We start from the raw sequence: 18770 nt of genomic DNA, 5'->3' as shown, positions 1-18770 counted from the left end.
GATCGCAAAGCAAGTGTCCAAATATTTTATTCTTCACAAGTTACATTAACCACGTATTTATGGAGCATTTACAAATCATCCTTTTCTTGATATTAATCGTCAGATACACCTGCTCATCCGTACCACCGGGTCTCCTGAAGGGGCGTTTTCCACCTCACGCTTGCCCGCCTCCCAGCCAGATGCTTCCTGAGGCCAGGAACACGCCTTCCCCACCACGACCGAGTGACCAACCCTAAAAACAGTCCTGAGGTCGATACAAAAACCCCCAGCCTCAACTAGTGACTCCTAGGGGAACTTGCCGCAGCCTCCCGCTTGCCCTGGGAAGGACAACGGGGAGGTCCCGAGGGTGGAAGGCTGCGGGTCGCTCCCGTCAGCCACCGGAGCCGTTCCCCTCGTCCCACCCACGACCTGCGGGGGCAGAATCGCTCTTTGCCAGGCCCCCGCGTTGAAACCGTGCTGCCCCAGGAGCGTTTTTATTCCTTCTGCTCTCTACTCACGCGCCCTCTATTCCTACCATCAGCACAGTCGACCAGGTTGATTACTTACATGCATAAAAGACAAATTAAAAAGCAGGAGAGAAACCTTTTAAACACCAAAAACATTATATCTTTCTTACTGTCCACCCGACTAGTTCACAGATTGGATCATTCCGACAACATAACCATAATTACTAAACACTAGACAAGTTTTGCCAGGCCTGGGGACGAGCCCCCAGAAGTGTGTCTGGAAACGCTCGCTCTAAGTAGTCCCAACCCCCCCGACACATTAACGCTAACCTTGGGGAGGCGATCGCCAAACCCCACCTATTAACAACCCTGGCGATGCTGCTGCGGACCTGAATGAGAAACGCAGCGAATCTATTCAACAGAAACCCTGCTCCTGGAGACCCCGAGATCTCCAGAGCGTTCGAACGCTGCCAGCTCGCAGCTGGCACGAAGGTTACGGGGGGCAGGACGGGGCGGGCCTGGAACACTTCTTTGAAGTGGCACGTGGGCAGGAGAGTGAAGACATCCTGTAGTGAAGAGTGCATCGTTCTTCAAAAACGGGTTAAAAAATTCCCATGTAGCAAAGAACATAGAAATGTAACAGTGTAGGTAATTTTCCGAGTCTCTTTAGAAAGGCTGTTGATGCTGGTTTGTGTTCAGCTCGCTGGGTCTTCCAGAAGAAAAAACTAATGGAAAGGCTGAGGGGGAGGAGCAGGGACGAAGACTAGGGAAAGAAAGCGTGAATCTGTCTTTAACATGCAGGTCATATAAAGTATTTTGTGTTTTTTTTTCCATTTTTTCCCCCTCTTGGACACTTCCGACTCAAGAAATGGCAACACGCACATGGCTTCCAGTTTTTAAAGCAAAGAACATAGTTCCCACGGACTGCGCTGCAGAGACAGGGAGACAAGACATTCGCAAATTCAATTTTGGGGAAAAATAAAGCGTCCCTTTAACGACCGTGAACGCTAGGTAACGAAACTCATTTGTCAGTCACACAACGCGCGAGGGGAGCTCTTATCGCTCCCCAGGGCTAAGCCTTGTGCCTCTGAGGCACGGCACCAGCAGTACTGACACAGAGAACCCAGTCTATACAGAGGGGAGGGGAGACACCAAACTGTTAATTTAGGCATGAAATTTCGCAGCAAAATACTGAAATCCTCCCCGCTAAGCCGGCCACGGTACAGCGGCACTCCTGGCTGCAACCTCACCTGGAACGCTCATTCCTGCTGATCTTCGTTACTGGCACTTGGAGTTCGACTCCTGATCTGGCTTCGTAGCTGCTCTATTAGCTCGGGGTTCTGCTGCTGCATCTGCTGCGCAAACTGCTGGCCCCTGCAGGAGAACAAGCAGCGGTTGTGTCGGTGCTGCGAGGAAATTCTTCACAGCTGACTGTCAAAACCCGGCTCCAACAGGCAGCTCGCGGTACCAAGAGGCAGGGCTTCACCCAGCGTTTAAACTTTCCCCAGCTGTTAACTTAAGCTTTCGCTTTTGGTCAGAAAACCTGAAATCCGTTTATTAATTTACTGGGAACGACCCAGCTCCCTACTCACGCTTGTATGAGGCTGGCGAGATCATTCGTGGAGGGGCTGGTGCCTGCTGCTCCCATGGGGTTATGGCCACCAGAAATCATCCCAGACATGCTGTGGAAACAAGAGTCATCGCTCAGAAAACGAAACAAAACACAGGAATTGGTTGTTTTACACAAGGAAGGGAACGTCAGCCTAACGGGAACACAGATTATGGAGTTATCTGTGAGGGAATCTTCTGCAACAACTCTTTGTTCGTTAACTGCAGAAGAGCAACTGTAACATTAAACTGCACAATACACAGGAATATTTCTAACAGTGTCAGCTACTGTATCCCCAGATATTCCCCCCTCTTTCTGCAAGCCCTGTGCTACGTCTGATTAAAACACTGCCCTTCCTCACCCAGGGTAATTTGCTTGCTCTGAACCTCAGCTGGCAACAGCAGTGGAAGGAGCAGAAGAACCGAATGGAAGTGGCAGCAGACACGCAGCCCTTTAACCGGGTGGCCTCTAACAGTAACCAAAGGACGATCTCGTGGAGGTCTCTGACTCACTGACTACCTGTGCTCTGAAAGCACGGTCAGGTGAGGCACGAGCCTTACTAATTTTACGGATTTGTATTGTCGAAGCAGCTGACAAACACTGTGAATTGATCCTCATGGCTCTGCAGCACAAAGGATGGAAGTATTCTCCTCCTAACCGAGTCGGGGATGCGAAATCCTGTCCCCAGACCACATAAATACCGAGCCAAACTGACTCCAACTTCCCAAAGGCAATTCCAGTGCCTCGATCTATCCTGCCTCCCTTTGAGGCTCCTCTTCAACAAGGCCAGAGCTCTCCAAACACGTGTTAGCTGAGGAGGGCAGGCTGCCCCGAGGCTGCCCTCCACGCTTCTGGTACCCGCTCCCTCCCCCCAGAGCTTCAAACGAGCGTCTCAGAGGAAACAGAAGACGGGATCAAACTTACAGCTGTTGTACTTGTGGGTTGTTCATTAGGTTAGATGCCTATTTAAAGAGGGGGAAAAAAAAAAAGGACACCCTATTTAGTCAGAAATGCCTGGGTAAATATGCAGATGTTGTGCCATTCAACTAGGAACAAAGCGAAGTCAGAAATACTTGGAAACGGATCAATAGGACAAAAATAGCAAAGAGAAGCACAGCACCACACGCACGACAAGGCTGGTAATGCAGAACAGGCACCCTTTCCACAGCCAGCATATGAAGCCCGTGAGTAGGTCACTGGCTCTTTGTTTGACTTCAGTGAAAAATACAAGCACAGCTTCCTCGCAGCGACACCAAAGCGAAGAAATGGAGTGAAAACAAATCTGCTACCGGGACACAGGAACTCCCCAAGCCGTGTACTGACACATCTCACCCTGAACAGAGAACTGCACAGCCCAGACACAGCCTGGCTGTGACCTGTCCAGATTTACCATGCTCATGAAGCCAGGGTTGTTCAGCAAGCCAGCTAAATCAAATCCTCCGGGACCTCCGGTCTGTAAGAAGAAAGACACCACACACAGGTGATGACATCCTCTCGCCTTCTGATGCAACAAACAGCACGTTGAAACGAGCGTTACTTCAGTTCTTCAGCGTTATCAGCACCTGGTCCTTAAACCACGACTAAGGTCAGAGCCTGGGGGCGAGGCTCGCTAAGGGAGGCGGGGGACACGTGCTGGCGGCAGCAATAACGGCACTGCGTGATTCACCGAGCACCTCTCTCACCAGCTGAGGCATGCCAGTGCTGGACTGCTCGACCCCATCGCGCCTGCCGAGTTAAACACATCCACTCGGTCACCTTTGGGCTGGAGAAGTCTTTAGAAGACTGAAAGCCCCTTCAAAACGGAGAATTAACACGGTCCTGAGCACGTCAGCAGGGCAGTTACTGGCTTTGTGACTAGAAAACCGCCAGGATTCTTCTCATATGAAAAAAAAAAAAAAAAAAAAAAAAACCACTTGTGGAAGGAAAAAAAAAAGAAAAAACTAAGAAGTCCTTTTGGTATTGCTAACAGGTCACTAGAAAAAAAAATATCTGGATTTTAGGAGCAGTGGCTTTAATTAAGAAAGGTGCTTAAGGCAAAAAATGCTGTTTGCAAACGCTCCTTCTAATCAGTCTCATTTCCCAGCTCTCTCAAATAAGCCCAAGGTGACTGTGCTCGAGCAGAGCAGTTACTCTCTCTGGATTTTAGTGGAAATGTTCACGGCAGCGCTCATTAACCATCTCCCCTCCGCCCGCATGCAAGATTTGTATTCTAAACACAACCCCGATCATCAAGCCTCTGCCAGACAGCGCCTGCTAGCACTTCCAGTAGCATAATGAAGAAATTTTCTAATCTTACCCACAAACAGCAAGCGTTAGCCTCAGAACTTACTGGACTTGGAGTCTCCTTCATCTTCTGTTCGGCTATTTTAAGGTTTGATTTGTATGTGTCGTTGTCTGGATCGAGCTCTAGGGCTTTTTTGTAGTAAACAACAGCTTCTGTGTGTTTATTTAGACTGGAGAGGGCCAAGCTGTTGAAGTGGAAACAGAAGAAAAAGTTACAGAGGTAGATGAGCACTCGCAGACTTCCTCCACCCCCAGCCGAGGTGAAGCCCTAGGCGTTTTTGCACGGCGCTCCAGGGCAGAGCACCGCTGATGGTATCAGTGCCACCAGGCACTTTGAGATTAGAATTCTGGTGCCAGAAGCTCCCTTACTTACCCCATTCTGCCATACGCCTTGCTGTAGTTTGGATCGATGCCTATAGCTCGTTCACAGTCTCGGACTGCTCCAGCATAATTTCCTAACTTACTGTACGCAGCAGCTCTGGAGAGAACGGAGAAAGATGTGCAGAAAACCCTTATCAGCTCGACTATGCTGATCAAGGTCACCCCTGCTCCCTCCCTGTGGTGTCCTGCCGCAAAGGCAAAGTGTAAACTTGACATAAATCCAGGCCGTACCTACGTGAGCAGGGTGCTATCCAAACACCCAGCTCCGTGCTCTGCTCCTACTGCAAACAAATCCGGGCTTTCTCCTCCTCACGGCCTTTCCAAGAGGAGGGAGGCAGGGAAGTTTTTCACTCGCTAGCTCACACCATTCCCTCAGCTTCCCTTACGCCTCGATTTCTTAGCCACAACGACCGTTTCATCCATTTTCTGACAATCTCCACATAAAGTTTCGAAATCAGTTCTCCTCTTACCAAGCTCGCTCAAGCCTCAGTCTTACGCCTCTTACTGGCACCAGGACACCCGCCCAGCACCTCGCTGGATGACCCTCAGGCAGCTGAAACGAGCTCCCAAGAAGTAACTCACCACCTCGCTGGCATGTGTGCACACGAGTTATTCACGTAGCCAGCTGCAGGCCTGTGCTCACGACAAGCAGGTAGCTAAAACCTTGGCTCCCTGTTCTGCTCAAGCAGAGAACTAAGTCAAACCCTGACTCAAAGCCATTTTAATTCAATTGTTTTTCCACCAGTTTTCACGTACTTCTGCTCAGAACACCACTGAAAATTAGGAAGGTCACCTGCATGCCTATTTCGCACGCGTGTAACTCTCAACACGTACAAAATTCTCAGCACCAAGCCTTCAACTCGTCTCACTTCACTCTTCTGTTTATTATCGACCCAGCCTCTCAAACCTGGGCCCTTTATCTTCCTTTAGGAGTTAATTGTATGAAAGCAGACAGTATTTCTTGGCATCCCTGTATCTCCTCCAATGCCTGACAGTTTGTTTCCACACCCACATCCTACCTAGAGATGCCAGGGCACAGAGCTGGCAAGAGGCACAGGGAAGTGTGTCACTGAGCTTGGAAAGAAAAAATAATCACAAAGAGCAAGGAACAGAACAATGAGAATGTGGGATTTTGGCCAAGCAAGAGTCCTAGGTAAGAAGGACCAAAACCACAGGCGTACAGGGCTGGAGACAGAGGTCGGTACCTGTTGCAGAAGTACACGGCATTGGATGGATTCAACTCAATCGCTTTTCCATAGAAAGACACAGCAGCTTCAAAGTTTTCTGCCTTCATTTGTTCGTTTCCTAAAGAGGTGGAGAAAAGGCTCGTCAGCAGGTTAAAACTGGGGACAAACAAAAGCAACAGGCCTGGATCTCCGTTCTAGTTGAGAAAACGGAACGAGAGAGAAGCCAGGAGCTTGCACCTCTTGCTGATCAAACTGCACGCGAGCGTGAGGCAGGGGATCTGTGTCCTGCACCGCCCTTTCAGTAGGGATCCTGCAAGCTCCTCTGCGCTTCTTCAGCTGCTCTCCCACCTCAGAGGCCTCCCCAGAGCTACACGTACTCCGAGAAGCGCTGCGGTGCACCGGCTCAGAGACAGTTCTCCGCTGCGCTTCGCTATTCACGCTCTCCCGCGTGGCACAGGAGAGGCAACACGCGGAGACCTCGGCAGGAAAGACGCCGTGTTCCACACGGCGCGGGCCTGTCAGCACGCAAAAGGAACTGCTGACCCAGCTGTCTGCCCAGGTTCTGCGGCAGCCGAATTATGCCAAACCCACACAGGCGTGGAGGAACGAGCAGGAACAAAGGCTCGACCCCCACCGCTTGCTTCCCGTTCCGCGTGGTCCCGTGGTGCGGAGCGAATGAAGCCTTCCTCCCCATCCCCGTTTACACCTCGTTACACCCGGCTCTAGAGGCGGCTACCTTCAGTCTTGAGTCTTTCGGCTTCGGCTATGTCATCTTCAGAGGGGGTGACGGGCTCCGAGTTCGTTCTGGTGTGCTCAGGCTCCTTACAAGGAAAGGGAGAGCGCTGTGCCGAGATGAGGACTCCCACGGAGCAGAACCCAGCCTCCCCCTCCCCGAGCTCGTCAAGCCCAAACCATTTCCCTCCCACGCGCCTCCGAGGGGGCAGCAGCGCCGCAGAAATCAGGCGGAGCTCATCGCCTGGGCCGCCTGAACTGAAAGTCAGCGCGCGTTTCGGGTATTTGCTCACCTTTCCTACAGCAGCTTCAAATATTTCAGGAAGAGTCTGGGACACAGCTAGGTCTTGGTCGTCCAGGGAGACCCCAAAAGCTGTCTCCAGGCACTGGATCGCCACTGGACAGGAAGAATCAGGTCATTAGCTCTCCCCATTCTGTCTACGCAGCCCTCTTCCACAGCACCTGAATTCCTTGCAGTTGAAAATACCAGAAAAAAAAAAAAGAAAAACCCACAGCCCACATACTTCCACACTCCAGACCGAGACCCGAATCCTCAGATTCTCTGCAGCACTTTTTGAGTTCCTGGCACTGCAGCTCACCGTCACCTAGCACGGCTGGATAAAGGTTTGCTTTTACCACGACCTCAGCTTGCCCCAGCACAGCTCTGTGCCTGGCCCGAACTCAGAAGGAATCTGCAGCGGGACTAAAAGCTGAGCACGGACCGACTGAGCCACGCTGCTCCTCTGCATCGAGTCCGGCACCAGAAGGCAGCTCCAGGCTCCTGCTCCGGTTTCACGCCCTGACCACGGCAGGCTCAGCACCTTCACAGGCCTTCTGCAGAGCTGTCAGAACGGGTGCTCCGGCTGGAGCAGGCCTGCCACGCTCCGTGGTGCCGTGCCCAAACCCTGGAGCTGGGCAAACTTCGGCAGGAAGCTCCTAGAAGGCATCAGCCACGACTCCCATCCCGTCGGCACCTTCAGAGGAGGTGCTGGGGTGGAAGTTAGCAGAGCCAGGGCTTCGCTAGCGCTCCCGAAGCTGCCCCCACCTCCTGCCCCACCAGGACAGGAACCCGTCCCCAGCCCGGACAGGGGAATCCAGCAGCGGAGCAGAGCCCGGTGTCACAGAACTCTTGGGCCGTACTTTACGGTCTGAGAGCACCAGGAATAAACCCCTGCCAGCCAACGCCCTCCTCCTGCCCTGTCTCCGTCCCCGCCTCGCCCAGGAATGCGCCCACCGCTTTCTGCGGACGCGCCCGTGCTCTCTGTGTGCCAGGGGGGCGAACGTAAAGGCCAAAGACTAAAGCATAAGCTCCTTAAGGAGATCTTTTAGGATCAGTGCGCTCTCGTTACCAGTGAAGGAAGCCCTCTGAGAAATACCTGTGTAAGTTCTCCCGGTCGTGCTGGGGAAAAGCATTTTGACAGCAGAACTGGAAAGCGCCCCGCGAGTATAAGACGCCTCCTTACAGCCCCAGAGTCCTTATTTTACACCATGCTGCGAGACTCCTGACTCCTCCTCACTTAAAATAAAACTTTCTAGGCCTCAAACCCGGGCTCAGGGAGGCTTTTGATCCCAGGCGCGTTCCTTCCCGAAGCTAACCCAGGAGGCGACGAGGGATCAGACAAGGAACCGGCACCCCTAGTGCCCCGGATACCTCTCCAAGAGGAAAAACTCCTTCCAAACCCGGAGCAAGCTGGGACGTTCGGGAGAGCACAAGGCAGGGGGCGGCGACCCAAGCGCCCGGGGGCGGCCACCGAGCCCCCCGATTTCCCCAGGTGCCAGCCCCGGGCGGGGGGCGCGGGCACCCCCCCCCCCCCCAAACCGACCTTCCAGGCTCTCCTGCGCGTCGGGGCTCAGCCCCCCGCTCCGCAGCTGCTCGTGCAGGAACCGGACGATGGCGTAGGCCAGGCGCTTCTGCTCCGCCATCCCGGGGGGCGCTCGGTGCCTCCTCGCGGCTCTCACCCTGCGGGGAACGGAGCTGCGTGACCGGGCGGCGGCGGCGGCGGCGGCGGCGGCGGCGGGGCCGGGGCCGGGGCCGGGGCCGGGGCCGGGGCCGCCCTCCCCCCTCCCCCCTCCCGGGCCCAGGCCGCGGCCGGTAACGGGAGGCGAAGGCAGCGCTACCGGCACGGCCGCCGCCCCCCTCCCACCCCGGGGCGGCCTAAAAGGACCGGGCAGCGGGCCCACACCGGCCCCGGGGTCCGCTGGAGGCCCAGGCCGGGGCCTCCCCGCCCCGTAGCGGCCTGGCTGCGGGCCCGGGCCCGGGCCCGGTGCCGGTAGCGGAGGCCCCGGCCCCGCCCCGCCCCCACTCACCGGCCCCGCGCCGCTCGCCTCGGCCAGGGCGGGCGCAGCACTGCGCATGCGCCGCCGCCCCCCAAGCCCGCCCGCCAGCACGGAGGGCGCTGCGCATGCGCGGTGCGCGGAGCTGCTAGGACGGGCTGGAGGCCGGAAGTGGGGGCGCCGCTCTTTCCCTGCTGGTTGACCATAGAGACGGGGGGGGGGGAGGGGGTGTAGTCGCCATGGGAACGGGCGGGCGGCCTCACCGGGCCGAGGCCTCGCTGCTGGAGGCCGGGCGGCGGGGGGAGGCCGGGGGGGGGTCGGGGCCTTTCCCCGTCCGTTCTCCCGTCCCGGAGAGGGGAGAAATGACCGGGGGGGAGCGGCGCGGTCCTCCGCGATCCCAGCATGCCCCTGGCGCGGCCGCTCTGCCCCCCCCCCCTCCGCCCGTCTCGCTGCCCGCGGCACATGCTCGGTGCGCGGGGCCGGCCCGGCCTCCTCGCGGCCTCCTCGCGGCCTCGGCGGCGGCAGCGGGGTCCCGGAGCGCGGCATGGCGCCCCCCACCGGTAACGGCACGGGGCCGGGGGGCTGGGGCCGGGGGCTGGCGGGGGGCACCGGGGCTGGGGGCACCGGGGGGGTCCCGGTAAGGCCGGGGGGGAGATCCCCAGTAAGGACAGGGTGTGTGTGGGGGGGGGTCCGGTATGGGCGGGAGGGTCCCGGTGAGGCCGGGGGCAGGTCCCGGAGGGTCCCGGTAAGGACAGGAGGGTCCCGGTGAGGCTCGGGGGGGTTCCCGGTAAGGACGGGGGGGGTGTCCCGGTGAGGCTGGGGGGGTCCTGGGAAGGACGGGCAGGGGGTCCCGGTAAGGACGGGGGAGGGAGCCCGGTATGGACGGGGGGGTCCCGGTAAAGACGGGGAGGGGGAGTTGGTAAGGACGGGGGGAGGCTGGGGAGGGTCTCAGCGAGGGACGGGAGTCCTGGTGAGGACGGGGTGGGGAGCCCGGTAAGGTCAAGGAGGGGCATCCCGGTGAGGACGGGGGCATCCCGGTGAGGACGGGGGCATCCCAGTGAGGACGGGGGCTCCCTGCCGTGCTCCAGCCACCCCCAACCCCCCGGTCCCAGCGGGGCAGGCGGCAGGTTTCCACCGAGCCCTCCTAACCGGGAGGGTCACCGGTGCCCCCCGGGATCTCCCCGCTCCCCCCCCCCCCCCCCCGGGAAGCTGCCGGCACCGTCTCCGTGCCCGGCCTGCTCCCAGCTCTCGTCCCGGGCCGCGGGTGGCTGTCCTCGCGGGCGGCCGCGTCACCGGGCGGGGGTCTCTCTGCGCTTCCCCAGGCAGCGTGGTGGACAGCCAGGCCCCGCGGCTGGTGGCCGAGCAGCTGCGCTGGGACCTGAGCGCCGAGCAGATCGAGCGCATGGCCGCCGAGCTCACCGAGAGGACCAAGGTCGTGTACGACCGCGTGGGCGCCCAGGAGCGGGGAGAGGTGTCCTACGAGAACACCCTCAAGGCCCTGGCCGACGTGGAGGTGGAGTACACGGGTACGTATCCGGAGAAGACGTGCTGGCTTTCTGGAAATCTGCGTCTTAATAATGTTTTTTTGTTTTTTTTTTTGCACCTTTTTTTGGGAGGGGGGCTCCGTGCTCTCATCTCTTTCTGTCTCCCCGTGAATCCCTCGCTCTCGGCGGTGTGTTTTCCTTCCAGTTAATGTTTACGCGGCTAGATACGAGTACAAATAAAAAAAAAAAAAAAGAGATCTGGAACAGAAACGTGAATCTAAAATGAGGCCAGCGCCTTGGCAGCGCCGCTGCTTTGGCAGCAGGAAGGTCTGCGGGGCTCCAGCTGGGTTTTCAAGGCTGCCTGCTCCTTTTTACGTCCGAGTGCGTTAGCAGGAAGGAGTCGTGCATTGGCAGAAATGTGAGAAATCTCCAGCTTTTCTCCGACTCCTTCCCTAAGGCGGTGGATAAATATCTGCCTCTCGTCTGTCTGAACGCTGCTGTCAATTTAGGGGTTGCGTGTAAAGCCACGTGATGGTTTTTTGGTCGGTGATGCGGGCTTCAGTTACCTGACGCCCGCTCCCCTCCTGCGTGGAGGGAGCTGGTGCCCGCAGGGCGGCGCCTTCCTGCTGCGGTCGTCTTGCTCGAGGCCTGGAGGCAGGGAGCGTTTCCCTCCGCTCGCTTCCAAGATGAAATCAGCCGGGGCAGAGCTCACCTGGGGCACGGCGGCGTCCGAGAGGCGGCTGCGGTGAGGGCGTGCCCTGGTTCCCTGAGGGATGGAGACACAGCGGTGCTGTCTGCGCGCCCGCCGCTGTAAGAGCCTTGTGCTCCTCCAGGCAGTTGGTAGCAGCGGGAGAGTCGGGGCCCCACGCGCATGAAATTCACGCAGGTTTCGTACAGAAGACAGAGCGCAGGGGGAGATCGCTGGGCGGCAGCAGCAAGGGCAGCGAGCGAGGGGGGCGCGGGCTCAGCGAGGGTGGCTCCAGGTTTGCCTGAGGGCGGCAGCTCCCTCGCTCTCCCCTCGTGTGGGCAGCTAGCTCAGGCTGCGGGGCTGTCAGACGAGCTCCTAATTAACACCTTCGCTGCGTGTGCTCCCACCCGTGGGCAGCTGTGGATCGCGCGGCTCTCGTTGCCTCTGCTGAAATGCCCGCTCTCTTTCCAGTCCGCCGGAACATGCTGGACTTCCCCCAGCACGTCTCTCCCTGCAAAGACATCCGCGCAGCGAGCACCGAGGCTGACAAGAAGCTCTCGGAGTTCGACGTGGAGATGAGCATGAGGCAGGACGTGTACCAGAGGATCGTCTGGCTGCAGGTGCGTGCTTGGGAGTAGGATGCCTCCAAGCGGGGAACAGAAGCCTCTTGGAATTACAAGCAGTCCTATTCCCTTCTCCCAGGCCTTAGAAATAAATGGCGCAGGGTCTGGAATTGGATAGTTGTATGCTCCAGCTTTTAGTGAGAACTTTGGGGTTGGGATTTGAGGGCTGTGAGAGCTGGGGGGTTGGGATTTGAGGGCTGTGACCCCCCCCAAACACACACACAGTCTCGATTCTTCCTTTGGTAAAAAGGCAGAAGTGACCCAGCCCGCCGCGCTCGGAGAGGGGCTGGGTGATGCCCCAAAAGGGGCTTTAGCGTGGCATAAAGGTGAGATGTTTAAAGCAGCCCGATAGAATTAATGCACCAAAGCCTTAGCGTGGTGTGTTTCTCTCTGCTCCGGGCCGCTTTTGCAGCCCACGACTCTCCCCAGCTTCCTGCAGAGCTGTGTGGGGGCACCTCATCCCGTGGCTTCTTGTGCTCATGGGTTTTGTTTTCCAGGAGAAAGCGGAGAGCGCTTCGCTGAAGCCCGAAGCAAAGAGGTACCTGGAGAGGCTGATCAAACTGGGCAAGAGAAACGGGCTCCATCTCCCTGAGGAAACACAGGAGGTGAGACCACAGAGCTCAAAATAAATGCGTGTGGAGGACGCCTCGCAGGGCTGGTGGGGCAGCGTAGCCTTAGAGCAGAGGCCTGAGGCTCGCTCCTGATCCGTGTGACCTTGGGCACGCCGGGTGATGTCTCCCTGCCCCTCTTTTTCCCTTCTCTTGGGTGGGGATAACGTCACGCCACAGGGCTGACATCGGGAGCCAGAGGCTCCCGAGAAGCTGCAGCAGCAGGCGTGGGGGCAGCAGGGAGGGCGTCCCCCTCGCGTCTCCCTCTTATCGTGGCTCAGTGAAGGAGCCTGAATTAAAAATAGAAGAGAAAGCGAGATGAAGTGAGGGCAGGGGAGGTCGCTGCTGAAACACCTGCAGCTCCTGAGCCGGCAGGAGGTGTTCGGGACGGTGCTGAGGTGGCTGCGTTCCCACCAGGTGGGATCAAAGGGAGCCTGTTCCAGCCCGAGAGCTCCGTGCCTGTGTGCAGTTAATTCTGCAGCGTTGCAGTTGAATAAAAGCCAAGTGCAGACCAGGGGGCGACTCAGCAGGCAGGCTGCTGGCTGGGAACCATGAACGGTGCTGCTTGACTTTCCCATTTGGACTGACTTTCTCTTTTTCTCTATATTTTAAAGAAAATCAAAGCTATTAAGAAAAAGCTGAGCGTCCTCTGCATAGACTTCAACAAGAACCTCAACGAAGACACCACCTACTTGCCCTTCTCGAAGGAGGAGCTAGGTACGGAGCCCTCGGGCTCGTTTCTCCTGGGCTTCGGGGCCTGGTTCGTGCTGCAGCTGAGCCCACCCCGTTTCGGGCCCGACGAGGCCGCCCAGGGGCTGTTCTCTGCTCTAGGGTGGAGGTAAAAGAGGGTGTTCCTGCAGCGTTCCTGCAGTTGTGCAGGAATTTAAGCCCTGGGGTTGCTCCGGCCAAGGAGCAAGAGCCCGTTCTGTGCCCAGAGCTGGTATTTCGGGAGAGGCTTGGGCTCTCTGCCAGCTGTGTGCTCTTTTCTCAGGGGGGCTCCCCGAGGACTTCCTCAACTCCCTGGAGAAGACAGAGGACGGCAAGCTGAAGGTCACCTTGAAGTACCCGCACTATTTCCCTCTCTTGAAGAAGTGCTACGTGCCTGAGACGAGGAGGAAGGTGGAAGAAATGTTCAACTCCAGGTGCAAAGAGGTAGGTGGCCTCGCTGCCTGCCAGCAGGGCCAGAAGGAATGCCCGCCGGGACTTTTCCCTGGGCAGATCTCGTCCTGTGGAGAGAAGCCTCAGTGCCCCCAGATCCCTGGGAAGGGCGATGGCATCCTCGGGGAGACGGAGACCTGCTGCTTGTAGAGTCCTCAGAGCTGGGGAGAAGATAAAGAGTTAGGGCAAGCTGTGACAGCTGGGCCTTGCTCAGCACATGTGGGAAGGGGTTGCCTGGCTGTGGTCCTGTGAAAGACTCTGAATTTACCAGGCACTGAAGGGGGCTGTTCTGAGACTTGTGCTGATTTCCACGCCGGGGCTCGTGCTTGCTTTCTCGTGCGCCCCGTTTCGTGCTGAGCTTTGTTCCTTCACGTTGCAGGAGAACTGCCTGATCCTCAAGGAGCTGGTGGACTTGCGGGCTCAGAAAGCCAGCCTGCTGGGCTTCAGCACCCACGCGGACTTTGTGCTGGAGATGAACATGGCGAAAAGCAGCAGGACGGTGGCCACGTTCCTGGGTACGGCGCCTGGCTGCGGAGGGGAGAAGTGGGCTCCGCTGGGCTGGGGGGCTGCTCTCGCCCCTGGTCCCCAACCCTCCCTCTGTGCTCTTCCAGATGAGCTGGCCCAGAAGCTGAAACCCCTCGGGGAGAAGGAGCGGGCCGTGATCCTGGACCTGAAGAAGAAAGAGTGCGAGAAGCGAGGGCTGGAGTTCGACAACCGCATCAATGCCTGGGACATGCGCTACTACATGAACCAGGTGGAGGAGACCAAGTACAGCGTGGACCAGAATCTGCTGAAGGAGTACTTCCCCATGCAGGTGGTCACCACGGGCCTGCTGGCCATTTACCAGGAGCTGCTGGGGCTCACCTTCCACCTGGAAGAGAAGGCTCAGGTGTGGCACGAGGACGTCCAGCTGTACACGGTGAAGGACGCCTCCTCCGGGGAGACCATCGGCAAATTCTACCTGGATCTGTACCCGCGGTGAGGCCCGGGGCCAGCCAAGGGAGGGAGGAGGGATGGGACAGTGGGACAGGAGCCTGCCACGCGCCTGGGAAGAGAAGGGGATGTCCCACTCCCCACTACATGGTTGTGGTGGAGGGAGGGTTGCAGACACAGGCAGGGCTGTCCTGGGAGCGCTGGGTCTGCGTGAGTCACGGCACCACCGGGGGCTGCTGCTCTGGGCAGAGCTCGGTGCCCTGCCCGGGAGCTCGTGGCTGGCTCCCTGGGATCATCCACGTCGCAGCCACCTCTTTCTTCCCGGCCCAGGGAAGGGAAGTACGGGCACGCAGCCTGCTTCGGCCTGCAGCCGGGCTGCCTCCTGCCAGACTCCAGCCGGCAGATCTCGGTGGCTGCCATGGTGGCCAACTTCACCAAGCCCACGCCGGACGCGCCCTCCCTGCTGCAGCACGATGAGGTGGAGACCTATTTCCACGAATTCGGGCACGTCATGCACCAGCTGTGCTCTCAGGTGAGGCCCGGCAGGGGAAGGGTTTGTTACCTTTCTCCGTTGTGCTCCCCGTTGGGGGTTGAGTGATGCCGTGCTCTGAGCTGCCTGTGCTGACGGTCTGACGCGTCTCCTAGGCGGAGTTTGCCATGTTCAGCGGGACGCACGTGGAGCGGGACTTCGTCGAGGCACCGTCGCAGATGCTGGAGAACTGGGTGTGGGAGAAGGAGCCGCTGCTGCGCATGTCCAGGCACTACAAAACTGGAAGCCCCATCCCCGACGAGCTGCTGGAGAAGCTCATTAAATCCCGGCAGGCAAACACAGGTGGGAGCCAGTGACGAAGGGTTTTGGGGAGCAAAGGCTGTGCGCTGTTCCCAGCAAGGACAGAGCCTTGCCTTGGTGTCCCCTGCTTTTGGGGACAGGAAGGGGACCCTTAGTGCCCTGGCTGGTCACGATGGTTGGGGTAAAGGCTTTGTCTGTGGGGACAGAGGGCTGGGAGGAAGGAACCACATCTCCTTGCTGTTAATCTGGGAAGCCCAAAGGTGAGGTGACAGGAGGTGCCCAAGGAGGTGCAGCTGCGGCCTGAGCGGGAGCTTCTGGACGGTCTGGTCTGGGGAAGTGGTTCTGAAATCGGGTGTGGGGAGATCTGGGAGCCCTCGGGCCCCCAGGCCTCAGCTCGCCTCCTCCTCCCGGAACAGGACTGTTCAACTTGCGTCAGATCGTCCTGGCCAAGGTGGACCAGGCGCTGCACACCCAGACGAAGGCTGACCCCGTGGAGGTGTTCGCCCAGCTGTGCGAGGAGGTGCTGGGCGTCCCCGCCACCCCAGGTACGCAGGGCTCTGCTGAGGGTCCCGCTCACACAGCAGGTCCCTTTCAAGGCTGGGGCCTCGGGCTGGCTCAGCGGGGCTGGGTTTTGCTGACTCCCGGAAGAGCAGGGCTAAAACCGAACGAAAATAACTGGAAAGTCCTTCCCTGTTTCCCCTGTCACTGCGAGCAAGCCGACACAGCGCCTGCCGTGACACATTTACAGCCCGGAGGGCTTTTTCCACGAGCAGTTCCAGCAGCCCTTCCCGTTAACGCCCCCTTCCCTTCCCTTCCTCTGCTGCGAAGGTACAAACATGCCGGCCACCTTTGGCCACTTGGCTGGAGGCTACGATGCCCAGTACTACGGCTACCTCTGGAGCGAGGTGTACTCCATGGACATGTTCCACACGCGCTTCAAGCAGGAGGGGATCATGAACTGCAAGGTAGGGGGGACGTCCCGCGGGGCCGGGCTCGGGGCTCACCGCGGGCGCTGCCTCCCCTGGCTGAGAGGTGGGAGCAGCGAGGCCGGCGGGCGGGCGTCCTACACGCGCCTCTGTCTCTCCTTGCAGGTGGGTATGGATTACAGGAACTGCATCCTGCATCCCGGCGGCTCCCTGGACGCTTCCGACATGTTGAGGAAGTTCCTGGGCCGCGAGCCCAAGCAGGACGCCTTCCTGGCCAGCAAAGGACTGAAGGTGGAGAGCAACTCGCTGCCTTCAGCCTGCTAAGAAACTGCTCCAGCCCGTCTGAGTCGAGCCAGCTCCTTGTCTACGACACCCGGTACATCCCAACGCGGCCAGGGCCAGCCCCGCCGGGAGCTGTTCCTCCAGGATCCTGCTCCGAGGGCCAGGGCTCTGCAGTGACAGCTCTGCAAAGGGGATTAAATCCCCTTTGTCACCCACCCACCCCCCAAAAAAGGGGATGGGGCTGGCGCTAGCGCCCCAAAATTGGCTGAACTTTGAACCCGATTTCTGCACAAGGGTGAGTTTCAGCCTCATCGTTAGCCGGGGAGGAGGGTGAGAGGAGGTCGCAAACCTGAATCCTTGTTTTAAGAATCCTTGTTTTAAATTCCTTCTTTTTAACAAACGAGGCTTCCCCCAGGGCTTGACTTGTTTTGTGCCCAGGGCAGACTCTGAGCACAAAACAAATGGCCTGAGGGAGCTATGTTAGGAGTCTGGCTCTCCCCGTCTTTGGGCAGCTGTGGAATAAAGAAGGGGAGATCTTAAAAATGGTTGCGTTTACCGGAACGTCCTGCCCTGAGCCCCTCAAATGCTCCTGAACAAGGGGTCCGGTGTGCGTGGCTCTTGCCTTCGGAGCCGCTGGGCCCCCAGGGCCATCTTAGGGCAGCCGATGGATGCCTTCTGGGCTCAGGCCACGGCAGCAGGGCGTGCAGCTATTGCTGTCACCTCTAAGCCAGGGTGGAACAGGGGTGGGCCGTGGAAAAACAAAAAAAGCAGGCGGCTTCAAACAAGGCAGATGCCTGGGATAAAAATACCGAGCGGGCGCCGTGCCAGGGCAGGGACCGCCAGCGGTCGGGCTCTGGGTGCGGCGCCGAGCCGGGGGCCAGCAGCCAGCCCTTCGCTGGCCTTGGGAGCAGCTGGGGGCTTCCTACCCGCCCCCCCCCGGCCACGAGAAGGCCCCAAAACCGTGCCCGGGGGTGCAGGGCCCGTGCCGAGCCCCCTCTGCTCTGAGCTCACAGCCCCAGCGCTGTCGTTCCTGGCGCTGCGATGCCCAAGCTCGTGGGGCTGCGAGGCCGGAGCGCTGAACCCCGGGGCGAAGGCTGATTTCTGGCTTTGCTCCTTGGCCTGGGCTCCTGCTTTTTGTAGGAATTGCAGGGAAAGGTGCACCTTTAGGGCAGGGGGAGGAAGGCAGCTTCCCCGGAGAGCTGAGGACCCCCCAGGGTTGCTCCCAGCACCCGTCAGTGAGGGGTTTCTCCTCTCTGCCGTAGGTGGTGGGCACCGAGGGCGGTCCTCATCCTCCCTGCCTCCAGCGAGGCGCCCCGGCTCCCCTTTTAGGTGGTTTTTCTCCCCGTTCCCACCCCACCTCCAGCCTCGGGCTCGCTCCGCGCCAGGCAGCTCGCGCTGTCCCCTCGTCACCTCCCTCCCCAGCCCCCCGGTGACGGGGCAAAGCCGGGGCCACCAGGGTCACCCTGCGCTGACGTGGCCGGGGCCCTAAGCGGCGAAGCGGCTCCGTGGTGCTGGCTGGGGCCGCCGCAGGCATCTTGTCTTTTCCCCCCCCCTCTCCGTTTTAGACATAGGCGAGCGTCCCGGGGGCTGGCCGCTGCCGGAGCCACGCTGCGGGTGTTTTAAATGTCACGTTTTACTGAGCTTTCAGGGTTTTCTTTCAGCCCTCTTCTCTCCAGGGAGAGAACTGGAGAGGGAAACCGCGCACTTTTTGCTCCCTCCTGCCCCCCGGCCCCCACTAACGTCGTCCCTCCCCCCGGTAACTCCTGCTGGTGCCTGTGCAGGGAGAGGTGCTGCCGAAAGCTGCTCGCAGGCAGAGGGGGGGCCAGTTCTGCGCCCCCCAGGGTGTTAAGTGCTGCTCTTCTCGGGGCTCAGCCCGAGGAACAAAAGCTGTCCTGCACCAGGCTTCCCGGAGCTGCACCTCGTCCCCATCCCCTCGTCCCTGTCCCCATCCTGTCGGGGAAGAGAGGTCCCGTTGGTTGTTTTATTTTATTTTTTTCCCGTTAACCTTTTCTAAGGGCAAACTGGTGTGTGTGTGCCGTTCGTACTGGTCTCGTCCCGCCCTGCTTGTTCCGATGACTGGATTTTAGACGGTTCCTAGCACTAATAAAGGTTTTCCTGAGCGGATCGCTGCGGGGCTGGGCTCCGGCCCAGGAAGCTGCTCCTTGGGGGCCGGGTGGCTGCGTCCCAGTGCTCCCAGTGCACCCAGCGCCGCGCCAGCGCCGCGGCAGCTCCCCGCAGCAGGCAGAAGACGGGCACCGCGCGGCAGGCGTGGGGCGGCAGCGAGTCCGGCGTGAAGCCCTGGGGGGCGAGAGGCGGCGATTTCCCCCATCCCTCCCCATCTCTGGGGGGGGGCACCAGGGCTGTCG

The 18770-nt window shown here is 59.1% G+C and overlaps 2 protein-coding genes across 3 annotated transcripts; one reads left to right on the top strand and one right to left on the bottom strand.

The window, feature by feature from the left end:
• Positions 1-11: 11 nt before the first annotated feature.
• On the bottom strand, positions 12-9048 carry SGTA (small glutamine rich tetratricopeptide repeat co-chaperone alpha). 2 transcript variants are annotated; one of them, XM_040537727.1, is made up of 12 exons: positions 8946-9048; positions 8462-8598; positions 6932-7035; positions 6643-6727; positions 5925-6024; positions 4712-4816; positions 4385-4523; positions 3446-3508; positions 2980-3017; positions 2039-2128; positions 1697-1820; positions 12-1375 (listed from the first exon to the last, which is right to left on the bottom strand). In XM_040537727.1, exons 2-11 carry the CDS (start codon positions 8559-8561, stop codon positions 1706-1708), a joined length of 939 nt encoding a protein of 312 aa, XP_040393661.1. In that variant the 5' UTR covers positions 8562-8598; positions 8946-9048; the 3' UTR covers positions 12-1375; positions 1697-1705. The 2 variants fall into 2 exon arrangements, with proteins under 2 accessions (XP_040393661.1, XP_040393662.1); XM_040537728.1 differs by having other exon boundaries at positions 12-1209.
• Positions 9049-9172: 124 nt separating this feature from the next.
• Positions 9173-17163, top strand: THOP1 (thimet oligopeptidase 1). The gene is made up of 13 exons (XM_040537726.1): positions 9173-9472; positions 10235-10438; positions 11556-11704; positions 12205-12312; positions 12930-13032; positions 13307-13467; positions 13853-13988; positions 14085-14451; positions 14737-14938; positions 15052-15238; positions 15613-15741; positions 16025-16161; positions 16288-17163. The coding sequence occupies exons 1-13, from the start codon at positions 9457-9459 to the stop codon at positions 16444-16446; spliced, it is 2058 nt and encodes a 685-aa protein (XP_040393660.1). The 5' UTR covers positions 9173-9456; the 3' UTR covers positions 16447-17163.
• Positions 17164-18770: the final 1607 nt, after the last annotated feature.

The sequence above is a fragment of the Cygnus olor genome, chromosome 26 (assembly GCF_009769625.2).
Source record: "Cygnus olor isolate bCygOlo1 chromosome 26, bCygOlo1.pri.v2, whole genome shotgun sequence".
NCBI lineage: Eukaryota > Metazoa > Chordata > Aves > Anseriformes > Anatidae > Cygnus > Cygnus olor.
The sequence above is the reverse complement of the archived record's forward strand: the minus strand, read 5'-3'. Positions and strand labels throughout refer to the sequence as shown.

Bases quoted from the DNA above. Each gene is read 5' to 3' on its own strand.
- SGTA (XM_040537727.1), bottom strand. From the start codon at position 8,561: ATGGCGGAGCAGAAGCGCCTGGCCTACGCCATCGTCCGGTTCCTGCAC. The intron at 4,524-4,711 runs GTAAGTAAGGGA...CCACTTCAACAG, and splicing joins AAGGCGTATGGCAGAATGGG to CTTGGCCCTCTCCAGTCTAA. The intron at 3,509-4,384 runs GTAAGTTCTGAG...TTCTTCTTACAG, and splicing joins TGAAGGAGACTCCAAGTCCA to ACCGGAGGTCCCGGAGGATT.
- THOP1 (XM_040537726.1), top strand. The intron at 13,033-13,306 runs GTACGGAGCCCT...CTCTTTTCTCAG, and splicing joins CTTCTCGAAGGAGGAGCTAG to GGGGGCTCCCCGAGGACTTC. The intron at 15,742-16,024 runs GTACGCAGGGCT...TCTGCTGCGAAG, and splicing joins GGGCGTCCCCGCCACCCCAG to GTACAAACATGCCGGCCACC.